At 49.5% G+C, this 15490-nt stretch overlaps 3 protein-coding genes across 5 annotated transcripts in view; 1 reads left to right on the top strand and 2 right to left on the bottom strand.

Moving 5' to 3' along the window:
- The window catches only part of Slc39a11 (solute carrier family 39 member 11), a 379750-nt gene extending 379026 nt beyond the window's left edge, over positions 1-724 (bottom strand). For both annotated transcript variants that reach the window (XM_055592214.1, XM_055592210.1), the window contains exon 1: positions 422-724. The gene's annotated coding sequence lies outside the window, so the exon portion shown is untranslated. The remainder of the gene's footprint in view (positions 1-421) is intronic.
- On the top strand, positions 1-12643 carry Cog1 (component of oligomeric golgi complex 1). The gene is made up of 14 exons (XM_055592203.1): positions 1-355; positions 2203-2444; positions 2593-2774; positions 2891-3061; positions 5187-5343; positions 6177-6387; positions 7035-7823; positions 8168-8314; positions 8541-8702; positions 9558-9685; positions 10340-10448; positions 11184-11293; positions 11365-11443; positions 12452-12643. Exons 1-14 carry the CDS (start codon positions 41-43, stop codon positions 12587-12589), a joined length of 2940 nt encoding a protein of 979 aa, XP_055448178.1. The 5' UTR covers positions 1-40; the 3' UTR covers positions 12590-12643.
- The window catches only part of Fam104a (family with sequence similarity 104 member A), a 21966-nt gene continuing 18021 nt past the window's right edge, over positions 11546-15490 (bottom strand). For both annotated transcript variants that reach the window (XM_055592216.1, XM_055592217.1), the window contains exon 3: positions 11546-13802. In XM_055592216.1, coding sequence (XP_055448191.1) covers positions 13554-13802 — 249 coding nt within the window. In that variant the 3' untranslated portion in view covers positions 11546-13553. The remainder of the gene's footprint in view (positions 13803-15490) is intronic.

The following is a 15490-nucleotide window of genomic DNA, read 5'->3' on the forward strand; positions in this document are numbered from 1 at the left end:
GGCAGGCGGAAGCGGCCGGCCGGTCTCTGGCTTTAGCGCCATGGCGGCCACGGCCGCCTCCCCCGCGCTGAAGCGGCTGGATCTGCGCGATCCCAACGCGCTCTTCGAGACTCATGGAGCGGAGGAAATCCGCGGGCTGGAGCGCCAGGTTCGGGCCGAGATCGAGCACAAGAAGGAGGAGCTGCGGCAGATGGTGGGCGAGCGGTACCGCGACCTGATCGAGGCGGCCGACACCATCGGCCAGATGCGCCGCTGCGCGGAGGGGCTGGTGGACGCCGTGCAGGCCACCGATCAGTACTGCGCCCGCCTCCGCCAGGCCGGCTCCGCGGCGCCCCGGGGGCCGCGAGCCCCGCAGGTCAGTCCGGGACCCGAACCCGCCACGTCCCACCGCCCTCAGCGCCCGGCGGACCCCACCCCTCACCTTCCGCCGGAGGAGCCCGCCCCTCACGCTGATGTGTGCGCTGGTGAGGCGTCCGCCGGCCTTGCTCGGGACGCTGGTCTGCTCCGGAGAAGTCGACCGGCCTTTTGCTCTAGGCGCCTTCCCGGACTTCCGGACGATTCCCTCGCCTCCCTGGATTCCCAGCGCTCTCCTTCCCTTTTAGCTGAAAACGCCAGGGGTCTCTCGACAGTCAAGAACAGATCTCCCCCGTTTGCTCACACCTTCCCGTCAAAGTCGTTCATTCCTCATCCCACCCTGTACCTGAGCCTGGAGAACTGGGGGAGGGAAGCCTCGGCTGTCAGGCCCTCCCCCTTTTAATAGGTGAACAATTTCATTTTAGGCCACGAAGGCTGGTCTGGAAAACTCAGATCATCCTGTCTTCCTCCCCTAAAACATTAAAGAACGATGGGGTGGGAAGCACACCCTCACACTGGGTGTTGGCCTAGGAACAGAAGGCGTAACGGGAGGGTAAATATTTTTTACCTGGGAGAACTTACCTTGACAGAAGAGATTACAAAAGCACTCCAGCCCTCATTTGGAGGTAGTTTTTTCATGCTACCTGGGTTTCAGAAAAATCCAAGCCAAAAACAAAAGAACACTGGGGGAGTATAATGAAAGTGCGCAAAGAAGGTTGGCAGTATGTTAGTCTTATCACTCCCTAAGCTGTTCATTAAGTACAGTCCCCTTCCCAAATGACCGGACTTAGCTGGCTAACTTCAACCATATTGGCCTTATTTTAGAAATGTATGATTTTCATAGTTAACGGCTGGCGAGTTCCTTGGGCAGCCCCACACTTGCTTTTCTTCCGTCAAACCACAAACCAAAGCCTCCCAATTTCTTCCCGAAGCTTACATTCTAATCAAAGAAACCCATGGGAAGTTGAATTTTTTTTTTAATGTAAGTAATTTAGAAGAGCAGTTGAAGATATTTTAGCATAAAAGTGGTTAATCACCAAAATAATTATGTCCTTTTAACATGATAGTTTTGGGGGAAGTGCCTTCGGTATGGCTCCTCCTCAAAAAGGACAACTTATGTCTCTGGCCAGTTGTGCTGCTCTAACAAAATATTTGACACTGGATAATTCATAAGAATAGAAATTCAGTTTCCCACAGTATTGGGGCCTGGGAAGGCCAAGATCAAACTCTGGTGAGGACCTGCTTGCCTCACAAGGCAGATGGGGAGGAGCATAATAGAGCCAAAGCTGGTCCGGCCCCCTTACCTGCCTCCTACACAGTACTAACGAGGACAGGAGCTGGAGGTGTGAGGGCAGACTGAGAGGCCTGAAGACTGAGCCAGATGAAAGTTTGGTGCAGGGGTGGTAAAAAAACAGTCAGCACAGCAATCTTTGTTGATGTCAAAGAGGGAGGAAGGAGGGAAGGAAGAAGCTTGCTTAAAGGCTCGCTCCCACCCATAATCAGATGTTGGCCCATGTCAGACCTCAGTGCTCTGAAGTCTAGCTTAATGAAAACTTCAGATTTTCTTTTTTTTTTTTCCCCCCCCCCCCCCCCCCCCCCCCCGATTTTCTTTAAACACAAGGTTTCTCTATTTAACCCTGGCTGGCCTGGAATTGGCTGTGTTGACGAGGCTGACTTTGAACTCACAGAGATCCTCCTGCCTTTGCCTCCTGAGTGCTGAGATTAAAGATATGCACTGTCACACCTGGCAAAGCTTCAGATCTTAAAATATCCCCCAACATCTCCCAAAGCTTGTGTAAAGGGGTCCATGCTTTTGTTTGCTCTTCTGACATCCCTTCCGCCCCGCAGCCACAGCCACCATCAGAGAAATTCTACAGCATGGCTGCCCAGATTAAGCTGTTGTTAGAAATCCCTGAGAAGATCTGGAGCTCCATGGAAGCCTCCCAGCATCTCCAGGCCACACAGCTCTACCTGCTCTGCGGCCACCTGCACAGCCTGCTCCAACTGGACTCCTCTAGCTCCAGATACAGCCCCATTCTCTCCAGATTCCCCATTCTCATCCGGCAGGTGGCAGCAGCCAGCCACTTCCGGTAAGTGAGGGTGCACAGGCTCTCCAGTGGTGTCTGGACCTCATTTAACCCCCTAGGGTGTCACCGGGTCTGTCTTCTTTCCTCATACACTGAGGCACTTCATCCAAAATGTTGGCCATTTCTTGTTGATATTTATGAGTCTTTCTAGGTCAACTATTTTGCATGAGAGCAAGATGCTGCTCAAATGCCAGGCTGTGTCGGACCAGGCTGTGGCTGAGGCCCTCTGTTCCATAATGCTCTTGGAGGAGAGTTCTCCCCGCCAAGCCCTCACAGACTTCCTGCTGGCCAGAAAGGCAACAATTCAGAAGCTTCTGAACCAGCCTCACCATGGTGGGTGATTCTTCAACAAGGGGTGGAGCAGTGTGCCACGGAACCTGAGGCACAAGTCTTCTGTGTTCAGCCTTACTGAACAGAACTGCTTAAAAGACGGTGGTTTCTTCTTACAGGTGCTGGCATCAAGGCCCAGATTTGCTCTTTGGTGGAGCTGCTGGCTACTACCCTGAACCAAGCCCATGCGCTTTTCTACACTCTACCGGAAGGTGTGCTGCCAGACCCATCTCTGCCCTGTGGCTTACTCTTCTCTACCTTGGAGACAATCACTAGCCAGCAGCCCACTGGTGAGCTCATAACGTTTTTCCTCATTCATAAAACTGATCTGCCATATCCCAGCTGCTGTGCCAGGCTCTGGGGATAAATCAGTGAACTGGGAAGATTGAGACCCCTGTTTTGTCGGAATCATAGTTCAGTTGAAAAAGCAGATGCTGAACCCCCAGAGGTGCAGGTTGCTGTTCAATGTCAGTCACAGTCATTGCTGTAAATGCAAGGTCCCGGTTGCCTAGGAACACTGGAAAGATCTCCCAAAGCCAGGTAGGACTTCCCTGGGGAAGTGATGTCACACTGAAAGCTGAAGGTTGGGAGGAGTTAGTGAGTGATGAAGGGAAGAGAGTTCCATGTAAAAGAAAGAGGAGGTTCGAAGCCCCGAAAAGAATGTTAGTATATTTTAGGAGCTGAAGAATGCCAGCAGTTTTTAGAGTGAGGGAGAAGAGGCCGGGGATCTGGCCTGGCCAAGTAATAAGCATCCACATGGGCCAGGTGTGGGAGGTTGAGCTTTGCCCAGAGATCTGGGTATCCTCCCATGGCCTTGCAGGCGTGGTATGCCCCCTCTGCCATCTGACCCTGTGCATCCCATACTTCACTGAGGTAGCATTTTCCCAGTTATAATTAAGTGTTTTCATGTGGCAGAGCGATACTGAGAGCTAATGGCTGTCAGCGTGATCCAGGGTCAAACATAGGGCTTGGATTAAAAGAGAGCCACGGAGATGGAGCTAAGTGGACATCCATCTCTGTTGAGAGGACTGGAGAGGAAGGATAGTTGTGAGGCACATAGGAAGGGAGGTATCCAAGTTAACCGGAAGAAGAATTGGGTTAGGGATGGACTTACATTTGCAACTGAGACACTAGAGAAAACTAGAGCCTGAAATGGGACTGAGGAGTGAGCAGGTGTTCCCAGAAACACATCTGCAACATGCCTACAGATAGCAGCATTTGCAGCCACAAGCATGGATGTATCCTTGAGCAGAGAAAATGACAGCGTCAGATCCCTGGGCTCTTAGGACTGCAGGATCAGGTGGAACTGTCAACAAAGCGACAGGAGGAAGCCAAAAGTAGAAGGAAGTGAGTACAGGACAGGTACTACCAGGGGCTCGTTTCCAGGTTAAAGTGAGCATCAGACTCATCTTTGAGTTACACCACCTTACTCATGCTTACACACACACACACACACACACACACACAGGCATGTATTCATTCCGCTAATGAAAGCTGGGTACTGATTGACCTGCCCTGGTATAGGAAAACAGACATATACGGTTACCTTGCAAGGCCTTTGTGTTTCAGCCTGAGAGGCCTCTTACAGAGTACAGTGAAAGGCACTGCCCAGGGAACACAGTGCAGACCTGTGGGATGACCAGGAGACAGGTTTTCAGTTGTTCCCTTAGATCTTCAAGGAACGTAGGATGCTGAAAAGAGGAAATTAATGGTTTACACTTTTCTTTGACAACTTAAGCTCTTATTAAAATGTCAAGGACTGGTGGGAACAGTGGCATGTACCTATAGTCCTAGCTACTCAGAAGGCTGAAAGGAGGACCACTGGGGCTCAGGGTTAAAGACCAGCCTGAGCAACATGGCAAGACCTCACCTCAAAACACACACACACACACACACACACATTGACTGTACAGCACTCCTTCCTTCCTTCTTCCTTCTTTCCTTCTTCCTTCTTTCCTTCCCCGTCCTTTTGCCCTTCCTTCCTCATCTCCCTTCTCTCCTTCCTTCCCCCTCCTTTTTCTCTTCCTGGCCTGCACTGTTCTTCTCAAGCAGCAGAAAGGCGGAGTTTGGCAAAGCTGCTCTGCAGAATGAGGGCCTGCCATTTCCTATACCTCCTTCATCTAACCTTTTCTGCAGATTGGTCCATGCAGAAAGGAGGTGAAGGGGACTAGGTTTTTTAAAATTCCCTCATAGGTTTTTAATTTTTTTTTTTCCAAGAAAGGGTTTCACTGTGTAGCTCTGGCTGTCCTGAAACTTGCTCTGTAGACCAGGCTACCCTTCGAACTCACAGAGATCCATCCGCCTCTGCCTCAGGCCCTGGGATTAACGGCCTGTGCCACCACCACCCAACTCTTTCATTCTTAATATGCTGCTCAAAGCACAGCCTGGATTCTTCTCACTTGGCCTTTTCTCTAGGAAAAGGCATCAGTGTCCTGCATGGGGAGATGAAGCTGTGCAGCTTGTTCAGGCACCTGCCAGCCTCCATTACAGAATTCCAGCCAGTGCTGCGGACTCTGGCACATCCCATCAGCCAGGAGTACCTGAAAGACACGCTACAGAAATGGATCGACATGTAAGCAATCGGAAAGCATCCCCGAGGCTTGGCTTGCCGGCAGCCGTAAAAGAGGCCACAGCTGGGAGGCATGAGCTGAGATTCTCAGTTGCCTGAGGGAGGGGCCACATGTCAGCCACGCACTCGGTGCACTGTTACACTCTACCCACTTAGTGCCTATGGGACAGAAGCAGGAAGCTAGTTTTTTCATGGGCTGGAGAGCTGGCTCAGCAGTTAAGAGCATTTGCTGTTCTTCCAGAGGACCTGGGTTCAGTTTCCAGAACCCACATCAGACAGCTCACACCCATCTCCATAAGTTCAGCTCCACGAGGATTTGGTACCTCTGACCTCTGAGGGACCTGCACGGAGACACACACACACAATTCAAAATGAAGTGAAAGATAATTTATGTTTCCGAAACAGTAAGTGGAGACTTTTCTCCGTATGATTGAGGTCTGACCCTCTGAGCTTGTTTACCATGTGGATTCTGAAGCCATGCCATGGGGCTCTAGACAAAAGTCAGCCTGCTGAGAGGGTACAGCCTCCCAGCTTCAGTCCATTTAGCGATGTGCTGATGCACTCAGGTCAGAGGTTTCAAATGGAGTCTTAAGAATTTTTCTTAGTAACAATGTGAAAACCACAAATCAAGGCCGAGTGTGCTAGTACATGCCTTTAATCCTAGCACTCCAGAAGCAAAGGCAGACAGATCTCTGAAGTTGAGACCAGCTTGGTCCACATAGCAAATTCCAGGCCAGCCAGGGCTGCATAGTGCGACTTCTCTTTGAAAAACAAACAAACAAAACCCACAGAAGTTAGAAATCCAGCGGAGCCTAAGGAAAGTGGTCTTGTTACAGGTGCAATGAAGACATTAAAAATGGGATCAGCAACCTGCTGCTGTACGTGAAAAGCATGAAAGGTCTCGCAGGCATCAGAGATGCCATATGGGATTTGCTTAGCAACGAGTCTGCCAGCCACAGCTGGGAGGTGGTGTGTGGGCGGCTCCTGGAGAAGCCACTCTCGTTCTGGGAGGACCTGATGCAGCAGCTCTTCCTGGACCGCTTACAGGTGCGCTGGACACTGCTTGGACCACCTGACACCAAGTCTAGTGTGGCCTTTTGCCTATGTGACAACCTCCCTCCTTGATTAAATGTTTCCTTTCCCTGTTTCCTACACCTGGATTCCGCTGCAGGATGTCCCTCAGTGACACTGTCTTTGCTCTCTGCCACGCTGCGTTGACAGTATTGGCTCTTTTTCTCACCTCTATGACCAAATACCTAACTGAAGTAACCCAAAGAAAGATGTATTTTGGCTCAAAGTTTTGAGAGTTCGGTGTATGGTCACTGGCTGGTTTGGGGCCTGTGGTGAGCCCAAACAGGTGACCAGAGCATGTGGCAGAGCCTCTTCCCCTTATGGCAAACAGGAAGCAGATGGGGGTGAGTGGGACAAAGATACAGATCTTAAGAACGCTCCCCCAGTGTTCTTGCTGTAGGTAGGCCCACTTCTACTAAAGTTGCCACAACCTCCCAAAGTAGTGCCACCACCTGAGACCAGGGTGTTAACAGCTGAGCCTGCATGGGCATGTCATGGTCAAGCTCTCAGGTCACTGAGTGTGGTAGAGAACATTCAGAACACCAGGATTAATCACCATTTCAGCTCACTTGGAAATTTCCACCAAGTAGTGATGACTAAAACTCTGCTCTCATTCTCTTTAGACACTGACCAGAGAAGGCTTTGAATCCATCTCCAACAGCTCTAAAGAGCTTCTAGTCTCAGCTTTGCAGGAACTTGAGACCAGCCACCCCACATCGAATAAGCACGTTCACTTCGAGCACAACATGTCTCTCTTCCTCTGGTCTGAGAGTCCCAACGACCTGTCTTCCGATGCTGCCTGGGTCAGCGTGGCAAACCGCACTCAGTTTGCCAATAGTGGCCTCTCCATGAAAGCCCAAGCAGTCAGCCCTTGTGTACAGAACTTCTGTTCTGCCCTGGATTCCAAGCTGAAGGTTAAACTGGATGACCTCCTGGCCTACCTTCCCTCCAGTGACACAGCACAGCACAAGGACCCCACCGCCACACACCAGGCTAAGAGCCCTGCCTTTGACAGATATGCAGATGCTGGGACTGTGCAGGACATGCTGCGGACTGAGTCCGTGGCCTGCATCAAGTCGCTTGTGGGCTGCATCCAGGCAGAGTTGCAGACTATTGAAGAAGCCACACAAGACCAGAAGGATATCCTCCACGGCACCAAACTGCATGCGGTCCTCTTCATGGCCAGACTCTGCCAGTCCCTGGGAGAATTGTGCCCTCACCTGAAGCAGTGTATTGTGGGGAAGTGTGGCAGCTCTGAAAAACCTGCAAGGGAGGCGAGGGCTCTGAAAAAACAGGGAAAGGGGAAAGCTCAAGATGTGCTCCCTGTGCAGGGCCAGTGGCAGGAAGTGAAGGAAATTCTGCTCCAACAAAGTGTGGTGGCCTACCGGGTCTGGAGCTCAGCGCTTGTGAAAGTGAGTGGCGGGACTTCTTGGGGTCCTCAGTAAGGTTTAGAGTAATATTTAATTCATAGCTGCTGTAACATGCCAGGCAGCTCTGGTGTAAAACGCTTTTCTGTTTCTCAGCCTAGATTTTACAGCATGCTTTCCTCTTGCAAGCCTGGACAGGGAACCCTGCCTCTTGCTCTTCTGTGCCCCCCAGTCAGGTGGTATCTGGCATTTTAAGATGGCTACCAATGACATGCTCCTTGCTGAGAGACCTGCCCGGAGAGTGGTGCTGGCTGCCTACCACCCACACATGGTGTAACGCTTGCCAGGGCCCTGAGGAGCTAAAGCGGCTGTTGTCTTTTTATCACCAGTTTCTGATCTGTGGATTCACTCAATCATTGCTTTTAAGTGATGCTGGCTCAATCCTGGCCACTGCCACCAACTGGGATGAACTAGAAATTCAAGAGGAGACAGAGTCTGGCAACAGCATCACATCCAAGATCCGCCTGCCTACTCAGGTGAGTCCGTCCCACTGTCACAGGTACTTGGGCTGCAAAAGGGAACAGAGTGCTCTCGGGAAGCAGGATGGGGCTGGGAAGCTATTTCCATACATACCTTCTAAGGAGCAGCTTGGTGCTCTGCAGCTAGATGCCTGACCTGACAGGTCAAGGTGAACATCCTCCGTGAGGGGTACCTGTGGCTTCCGGGTGCAGTTAGCAATGTGGTGGTGCTCTGATCTTTCAGCCGTCCTGGTACGTACAGTCCTTCCTGTTTGGCTTATGCCAGGAAGTTAATCGGGTTGGAGGCCATGCCTTGCCAAAGGTGACCCTGCAGGAGATGCTGAAGACCTGTGTGGCCCAAGTCATAGCTGCCTATGAGAAGCTCACAGAGGAAAAACAGATAAAGGTGGGTACCCAAACATTTTCCCAAACAAACAGACCATATTGTTTCCCAAACAAATCTCAGATTTGGGTGGTTTGTACAAAAGGTACAGAATGGTATCATTGACCAACACAGGCCCTGGTCCCATAAATACTTCCATCCTATCAGGAAAGCCATTCAGCAATGATGAGTTGACCCAATGTCAAGATCAAACTGGTCATTAAAAAGGTCATAATTCAGGACTGTGGACAGGGTAAAAAGCTTTCACAGTAAGAATGCCTGAGTTTTGGGCCCATTTGCTCATGCAGGCTCTGGGCAAGTCTTTAAGCCCTTGATCTACTCAGGATCAAATGTAAGCAGATGAGCTGCTCAGCTGGGAGTGGCTTTTCTTTTCCATGAGCTACATCCCACCCTGCCAGCCGTCAGGTGAGAGTAAGGGATGGGGGAAGTTACGGCATTTACAGGTTCCCTTTAGGGTGGAGAAGAGGGCCTAGAGCCTCTCAGCCTTCCCTGACCCTATCCTTAACTCTTGACTTACCCTGTTTCACTGGGAACATTTAAAGGCGGGGCTGGTCCTGACTTGGGGGAGAATTTGTGTTGGTCTCTCCTGGACCTCAGAGCTCACATACTTCTCCTCAGGCAAGAAGCTTTGCCCCTTTGCAATAGCCACCTTCAGTCCAAAGCCTGTTTGTAAGGTCTGGGTTTCTTCCATGCTCTGAGATATGAAGACCAGGGTTCTATTTAACTTTGAGACAACCTGGCCATGTGGATGTCAGCAGCACCTTGGAAACTGTACCAAGCTGTAGTGCAAGCAGAACCTGCAGCTGCTCAGGGAAGCATGTGAAGAACCACCCCTCACTAGCCAGCCTTCACTTGCAGAAAGAAGGGATATTTCCCATGACCCAGAATCGAGCCCTGCAGCTCCTCTATGACCTGCGCTACCTCAACATCGTTCTGACCAGCAAGGGGGAGGAGGTAAAGAGTGGCCGGAGCAAGCCAGACTCCAGGTGACTGTTCCTACTGGGGCATCCCCAAGGCAGCCTCTCCCTGATGTAGTTAGTGGGAAACACCCTACTTAGAAGGGCTCCTCTTGGGATTTTCCTATTTTACAGTGGTGGAAGAGTATAGCGCTCAGTAGAAGCCCTACTTCAAGTCTAGGATTTAGGTATTTGTTCAGGACAGCAATAAACACCATGCTTGCACTGTGCATAGTACCTATGAGCTGAGTACTCAGGCAGCCCTGAGGCCATGCCAAAGGGAAACAACTCACACTGTAGGGTCCTGTGTGCTAAGCTGTGACCATCTTAGTCTTTTCAGTAGCATGTATGTTGGCGTAGGACAGCAATCTAAGCTGAGGATCATCAAAGCCCCTTTCCTGAGCTGCACCCAAAGAAAGCCTGCCACATCCTGCAGGTTGACTGGGTTTCTCTTAAATACTTGCTGAATAAATTCTATAGCCAGGTAAAGCCAGCAGACCGCAGTCCTATTTGGCAAGTGGTAGGTACGGACTGGATATAAGCCTGTCAGCCTGAGTATCTTAAGTACACAAAGTAGCTCAGCTGGGTTAATTCCCACCTCTGGGGTTTCTATCGCAGTAAAATACTGCCAGGTTGTTTTCTGTCCTGGAGTGTGTGGAGAATAATGTTTCTAACTCTTCCCAGAATTGAGAAAGTGACTGACAGGCTGGAGGCCCTCATCGACCCTTTTGACCTGGATGTTTTCACACCACATCTCAACAGCAACCTTAACCGTCTGGTACAGCGGACTTCTGTGAGTAGGGTCCCAGCCATGCTCAGTGTAACTAGAGAGGAGACTGTCTATCTTGGGTTCAAATTATAAGCCAAACCTGCTCCATTCTCCATGTACAGGGTAAGCTATAAATACCCACTTTCTAGGTGACAATTGGGTAAAATACCATGAGCTAGAATAGCCATGTTGGAGATAAGGGTTAGTGAAGTTTACTTACACAAGCCTCACGGAAATATATGCAGGATGGCCTCGTGTATAACTCCTGTGCTACCAACCTGCCAACCAACTTCAGTCCCCAGGACCCATGAGTTAGAAGAAAACTCCAGAAAGTTGTCTTCTGACCTTCATGTGCATGTGGACAAGCTGGATGGTCACATAGGCTCTCATGAATACACACACACAAAGAAAATAAATGTGGGCTGGGCATGATGGTGCACACCTTTAATCCCAGCACACAGTAGGCAGAGGCAGGTGGAACTCAATCTCTATGAGTTTGAGGCCAGCCTGGTCTACAGAGCAAGTTTCAGGCTACCCAGAGAAAGAAACCCTGTCTTGAAAACCAAAAGAGAAAAAAAACTGTGAATTTTAGAAAAGAACTACACGGCTTTGAGATTCTCACTCATGATACTGATTAAGGTAGTTTTGAAAAAGTTAACACTTAAAAGTGTATTCCCCCAAACGATGTTAGAGGTAACTCACTGGGGAAGTTACTCTCTCGGGTGGCATTCACTGTGCCCCTCCCTCTCTTATCTGCAGGTTCTATTTGGATTAGTTGCTGGTACAGAGAATCAGTTTGCCTCCCGAAGCAGCACGTTCAACTCCCAGGAACCCCATAACATACTGCCACTGGCCTCCAGTCAGATAAGGTGAGGAGCGCATAGGCTCTGCCTGGCCTGCTGCCTGTTCCCTGCAATGAAATCTTCTTTCTTGTCTTGAGGTTTGGACTCCTTCCGCTGAGCATGACAAGCACAAGAAAGGCAAAGGCAACCAGCAGAGGCATGGAACCACAAGCCCAGGTTAGTGGCAATAAAAGAGGCTCTCCTGGTTCTCCCAACCCCCTCCCCAACTCAGCAGCCCCACCCTCGCCAGCTCGTTTAGAAATAAGCAATCAGGCACTGTGCGGCAATGCACTAAGGCTGCTTTTAATGGCGGCGCAGTAAGAGAGTACAAGGTTTTACTAGCTTGAGCTCATACAAAGATCCCCATTGACTCGAGCAAACAGCCTCAAAATAGATACCCAGACCCAGACCATAGGCTGTGAAAAAAGCACAGCCCAGGATGGAGATGGCTTCTTGCATTTTGTAGGGTGGAGGTGACGACTGTTGACTGGCACCCCAGCATTGTGATCAGAGCATGGGAAGACCGTTTTGTCTTCAGATGGTCTCGCCTGTGCCTTTAGTGGGGTGGAAGATGGGAAGAAACGTGCTTCCTCAAGCATGGTTTATTAATACATGTTTTGTTTCAGTAGGACGCATCCATTAAGCCTGCCGGAGCCCTCCTGGGTATTTCTGGATTGTGTTGTGTACATGTGTGCTTGACAGCTTCTCTTCCCACAGCACTGTTTGCCTTACTGTTAGAATTCCAGCAAAATATCCTCTCCCACATTCCCTGCCAGCAAACCCAGTGAGGTCCCCAGTGCAGGCAAACATCTGGTTTTAAAACCTGGAAAACAGTCCTAAAGAAAAAACAAAAAAAAAAAAAAAAAAACTTTCTGAACTCTGGGCTTCATGACAATAGTTCCCATGTCACATGGCTGGCCTTTCCATGCTGTGGCTGTCAGAGGAGCACACCATGGAAGGCTCTGCATGATCACTCTTCCTGGCATGGGCCTCCTTTAGACTGTAGCTGTATCAGAGTATAACCGGCTCTGAGCCAATAAGTCCCTCAGACCCTTTACTAGAGCCATCCCTGCTCCTCAACATTGCTGCCTGTGCTGTGTGGCCTCGAGTGAGTTGCAGTGAAGGGGGAACAGGCCGGAGGCTACGGGTGGACACTTAAGGCACTTCCTCTTCATCTAACGGCAGGTTGGCCCCCCGGCACTCTCCAGAGTAGGTGACCCAGTGCATCCTGGCTCCTTATTCAGACAGCTCGCCAGTGAGGACGACGACTCGCCTGCACCATCATTATTCAAGCTCACCTGGCTCTCTAGTATGACGAAGTAGCACAGTAGCAATGCCCAGGCTCTCTAATTAAATACTACCACACTGTTTTCCCTAGAGGCGCCTCCGCTCGTTTCTACACCACACCAATTTTTCCGGTTCCAATGATAGAATGTGGCCCCCTAGCAGGGCAGGGGTGCTGTTAAGCATGAGTTAAATCCTCACTCTTCCTTCAGCTATCAGGCAGCTTGTGCTTCATCGGCACACCACTGCCTTGGTCATGGGTACTGCAAGGGGTTAGCAGTTAAGCTGTTAATACACAAGTTCCTAAGATAGTTACTAGGTATTTCTTGACTTTGAGAACTGCAGTGTTCTCTGTAGCGTCTGGGGTGCAGACTAGAAGAAAACATACAGAAGTGACATTCTCCTTGGAAATACAAATGTAAGTCAGACCATACACAGCTAGAAAAGGTGCTTGACTTCTGTGGTCTTCAGAGCGGGCAACTGTTCTGTTCCAAGGGAGTGCGTTTCCATCGGCAGCTACATACTAAGAGGTAGTATGGCAGTTAACTTCAGTGCAACACTGAGTCAAGCTTCCTATATTTGGGGAGAAAACTTACTTTTTTTTTTTTTTCATGGAAATTAGATTTTCTTTACTAGTTTATTGAATTAAAAAAAATTGAAGATCCCGCATTTTTAAGAGGCCTTTTTACATACAGTACAGCGTCTAATTGACAGATGTGGAAATCAGTCAGACGAGACTTCCTCATACACTGCCATGACGTGGATCTGATGCCCTCTCTTGAAAGAATCCTATAAAAAATTGCTCCCAAGCCCCTCTGCAATTGCAATAGTGCAGCAAAAACCCAAGTAAACAGCTGCCTGCTGACCCAGTACTCAAATATAGACTGAAAGCCAACAGGCATTTTTTTTTTCTGTGTGCAACTTTTAAAAACAAATTATTAAGTTGAAATATCCGATCTGCACAGTGCTGTCCCTTCACAGAAGGCAAGAAGCTGCCGGAGCCTCATGTTGGAGGCCGGCCTCGGTGCTGGAGGCTGTGAAAGTGGGCCTCCCTCAGGGTCTGATTGATGTGGAAGTAAGGGCCTTGGCACAGGGCAGACTGCTCAGGCACCGGCTGCGGGGTGCTGGGGCAGGATCCGGGGATGATCTGGCTCAGGCTGCTCTCTGGCCCACTGGCCCTGTCTGGGCTGTTGATGCTGCTGCTGCTGCTGCTGCTGCTGCTGCTGCTCCCACCACTGTCGCTGCTCGAAGACTGGAAGGAAAAGAAAAACCAGGGTCATATCAGCCAACCTTTCTGCAGAAAGGCTTTACCAGGGCTTAAAAGGAGACCCTCTATAAGAGTCTTCTTTGTAACAGCTGAACAAAATTCCACCGTGTATATGCCCACACTTTCATACCCACTCATCTCTTGATAGACACCTAAGATGACTCCATTTCCTTGCTACTCAAGAGAATAAACACAAATATGGAAGTGTCCCTGTGGTGGGATGCAAAGTCCTTTGAATATATGGCCAGGGGTGGTATTGCTGGGTCATAAGTTAAGGAAAATGGACATATATGAGTTTTATGTGAAGATGGATAGATCTTGAAATTATAATATTCATCTATGCCAGATTTTATGTGGACATTGGGTACAGCTTAAAGGGGATAGGCAATGTAACAGGAAACATGAGACATGACAGTAGGAAGGGGATTCCTGGGGATGACACAGTACAAGGATGGGGGAGAGAAGGAACAACCCTAAAAAAGTCGATACTGAAATGCCATAAAGAAATTTAATTTATGCCCTCAGACACTGGCTTCATACACACAACCCTGGGTGGGTCTCACTGGAGCATGGACCTTGACTCCACACCTTTCAACTACATCTTATTCCTTCCCTTCTCTGCCTGCTTGGATCATTCACTCCACCATTTCCAGTAATCAAAGGTGGTTCTCAGCTTCAAAGGAATTACCAGCTATTGGCACAGGGGATAGAAAAGGCATGCCCCACCCACAAATAAACTCTGAACACAGGTAACTGAAACCGACACTCAAATAATGTCCAATGACCACTTAGTAAAAAAAAAAAATACACTTTCAATCTTGCTACCAACTCATGCATGTGTGCCTGAGTGTGCAGCATGTATCCTCTAATGAGCATGACCCGCATTCACTCATCTTAAACAAACTCCTCAGAAACCTCATCAAAGCAAGTCATTCAAAAATACCTGCCTTTTGACATTAGTATTAAAACTATCCCTCCTTCATCTAGGAACGAATCAAAACCTAAGCAAAGGTTGCAACCCTGAGCTGGTATACAATTTTATGAAATCCTTGTTACACCTGCACTGAAATTTTACCAAAACTGGTGTCCTGCTGTTCACTATTAACCCCCTCACGGAAGCACTGGCCACTCTGAAGAACTCTGTTTTGAAAACCTGTGGAAAAGGGGTCTTGTGTAAGGGCAGCCATTATATCATCATTACTGCTGGCAGCACACTGCAGCCAGAGGGCACAGTCCTGGGCAGACATTCTGGAGTCCCTTTGCGGGCTTTTGGTGCGCTTGCCAGACCACCAGTTGTTCTCATGCCACCTGCTATGCAAACAGACGTGTGTGCCTGCTATGAGCCCGTCACCAGAGCTGCTCAGGCACTTGGTAAATATTTACTCAGCTCAGTCAGGGCAAAATCGTGGTAACACATCCATGGATAACCAGAGTCCGAGGCTACTGCTGACAGAGAAATGCAGCAGTGCATGCTGGGTGAGCACAGGAACAGGTCCTAAGAGTGGCTCCACTAGTCTATGAGGTAAACTCTGAAAAGGCAGGAAATAACAAACCTGGAGAACTAGCACAAATGGAAAAAGAGTGTCTTGAGGGTGACAAGTTCACAGTGTGGTATGGCTGGGCTCTGTGAGGAGCTGGTGAAATGTCAACCACAAAGAGAGGTCATGAGGCAC

The sequence above is a fragment of the Psammomys obesus genome, unplaced genomic scaffold (assembly GCF_907164565.1).
Source record: "Psammomys obesus unplaced genomic scaffold, mPsaObe1.curated_primary_1811, whole genome shotgun sequence".
NCBI lineage: Eukaryota > Metazoa > Chordata > Mammalia > Rodentia > Muridae > Psammomys > Psammomys obesus.

Bases quoted from the DNA above. Each gene is read 5' to 3' on its own strand.
- Cog1 (XM_055592203.1), top strand. From the start codon at position 41: ATGGCGGCCACGGCCGCCTCCCCCGCGCTGAAGCGGCTGGATCTGCGC. The intron at 5,344-6,176 runs GTAAGCAATCGG...GTCTTGTTACAG, and splicing joins CTACAGAAATGGATCGACAT to GTGCAATGAAGACATTAAAA. The intron at 8,315-8,540 runs GTGAGTCCGTCC...CTGATCTTTCAG, and splicing joins AGATCCGCCTGCCTACTCAG to CCGTCCTGGTACGTACAGTC.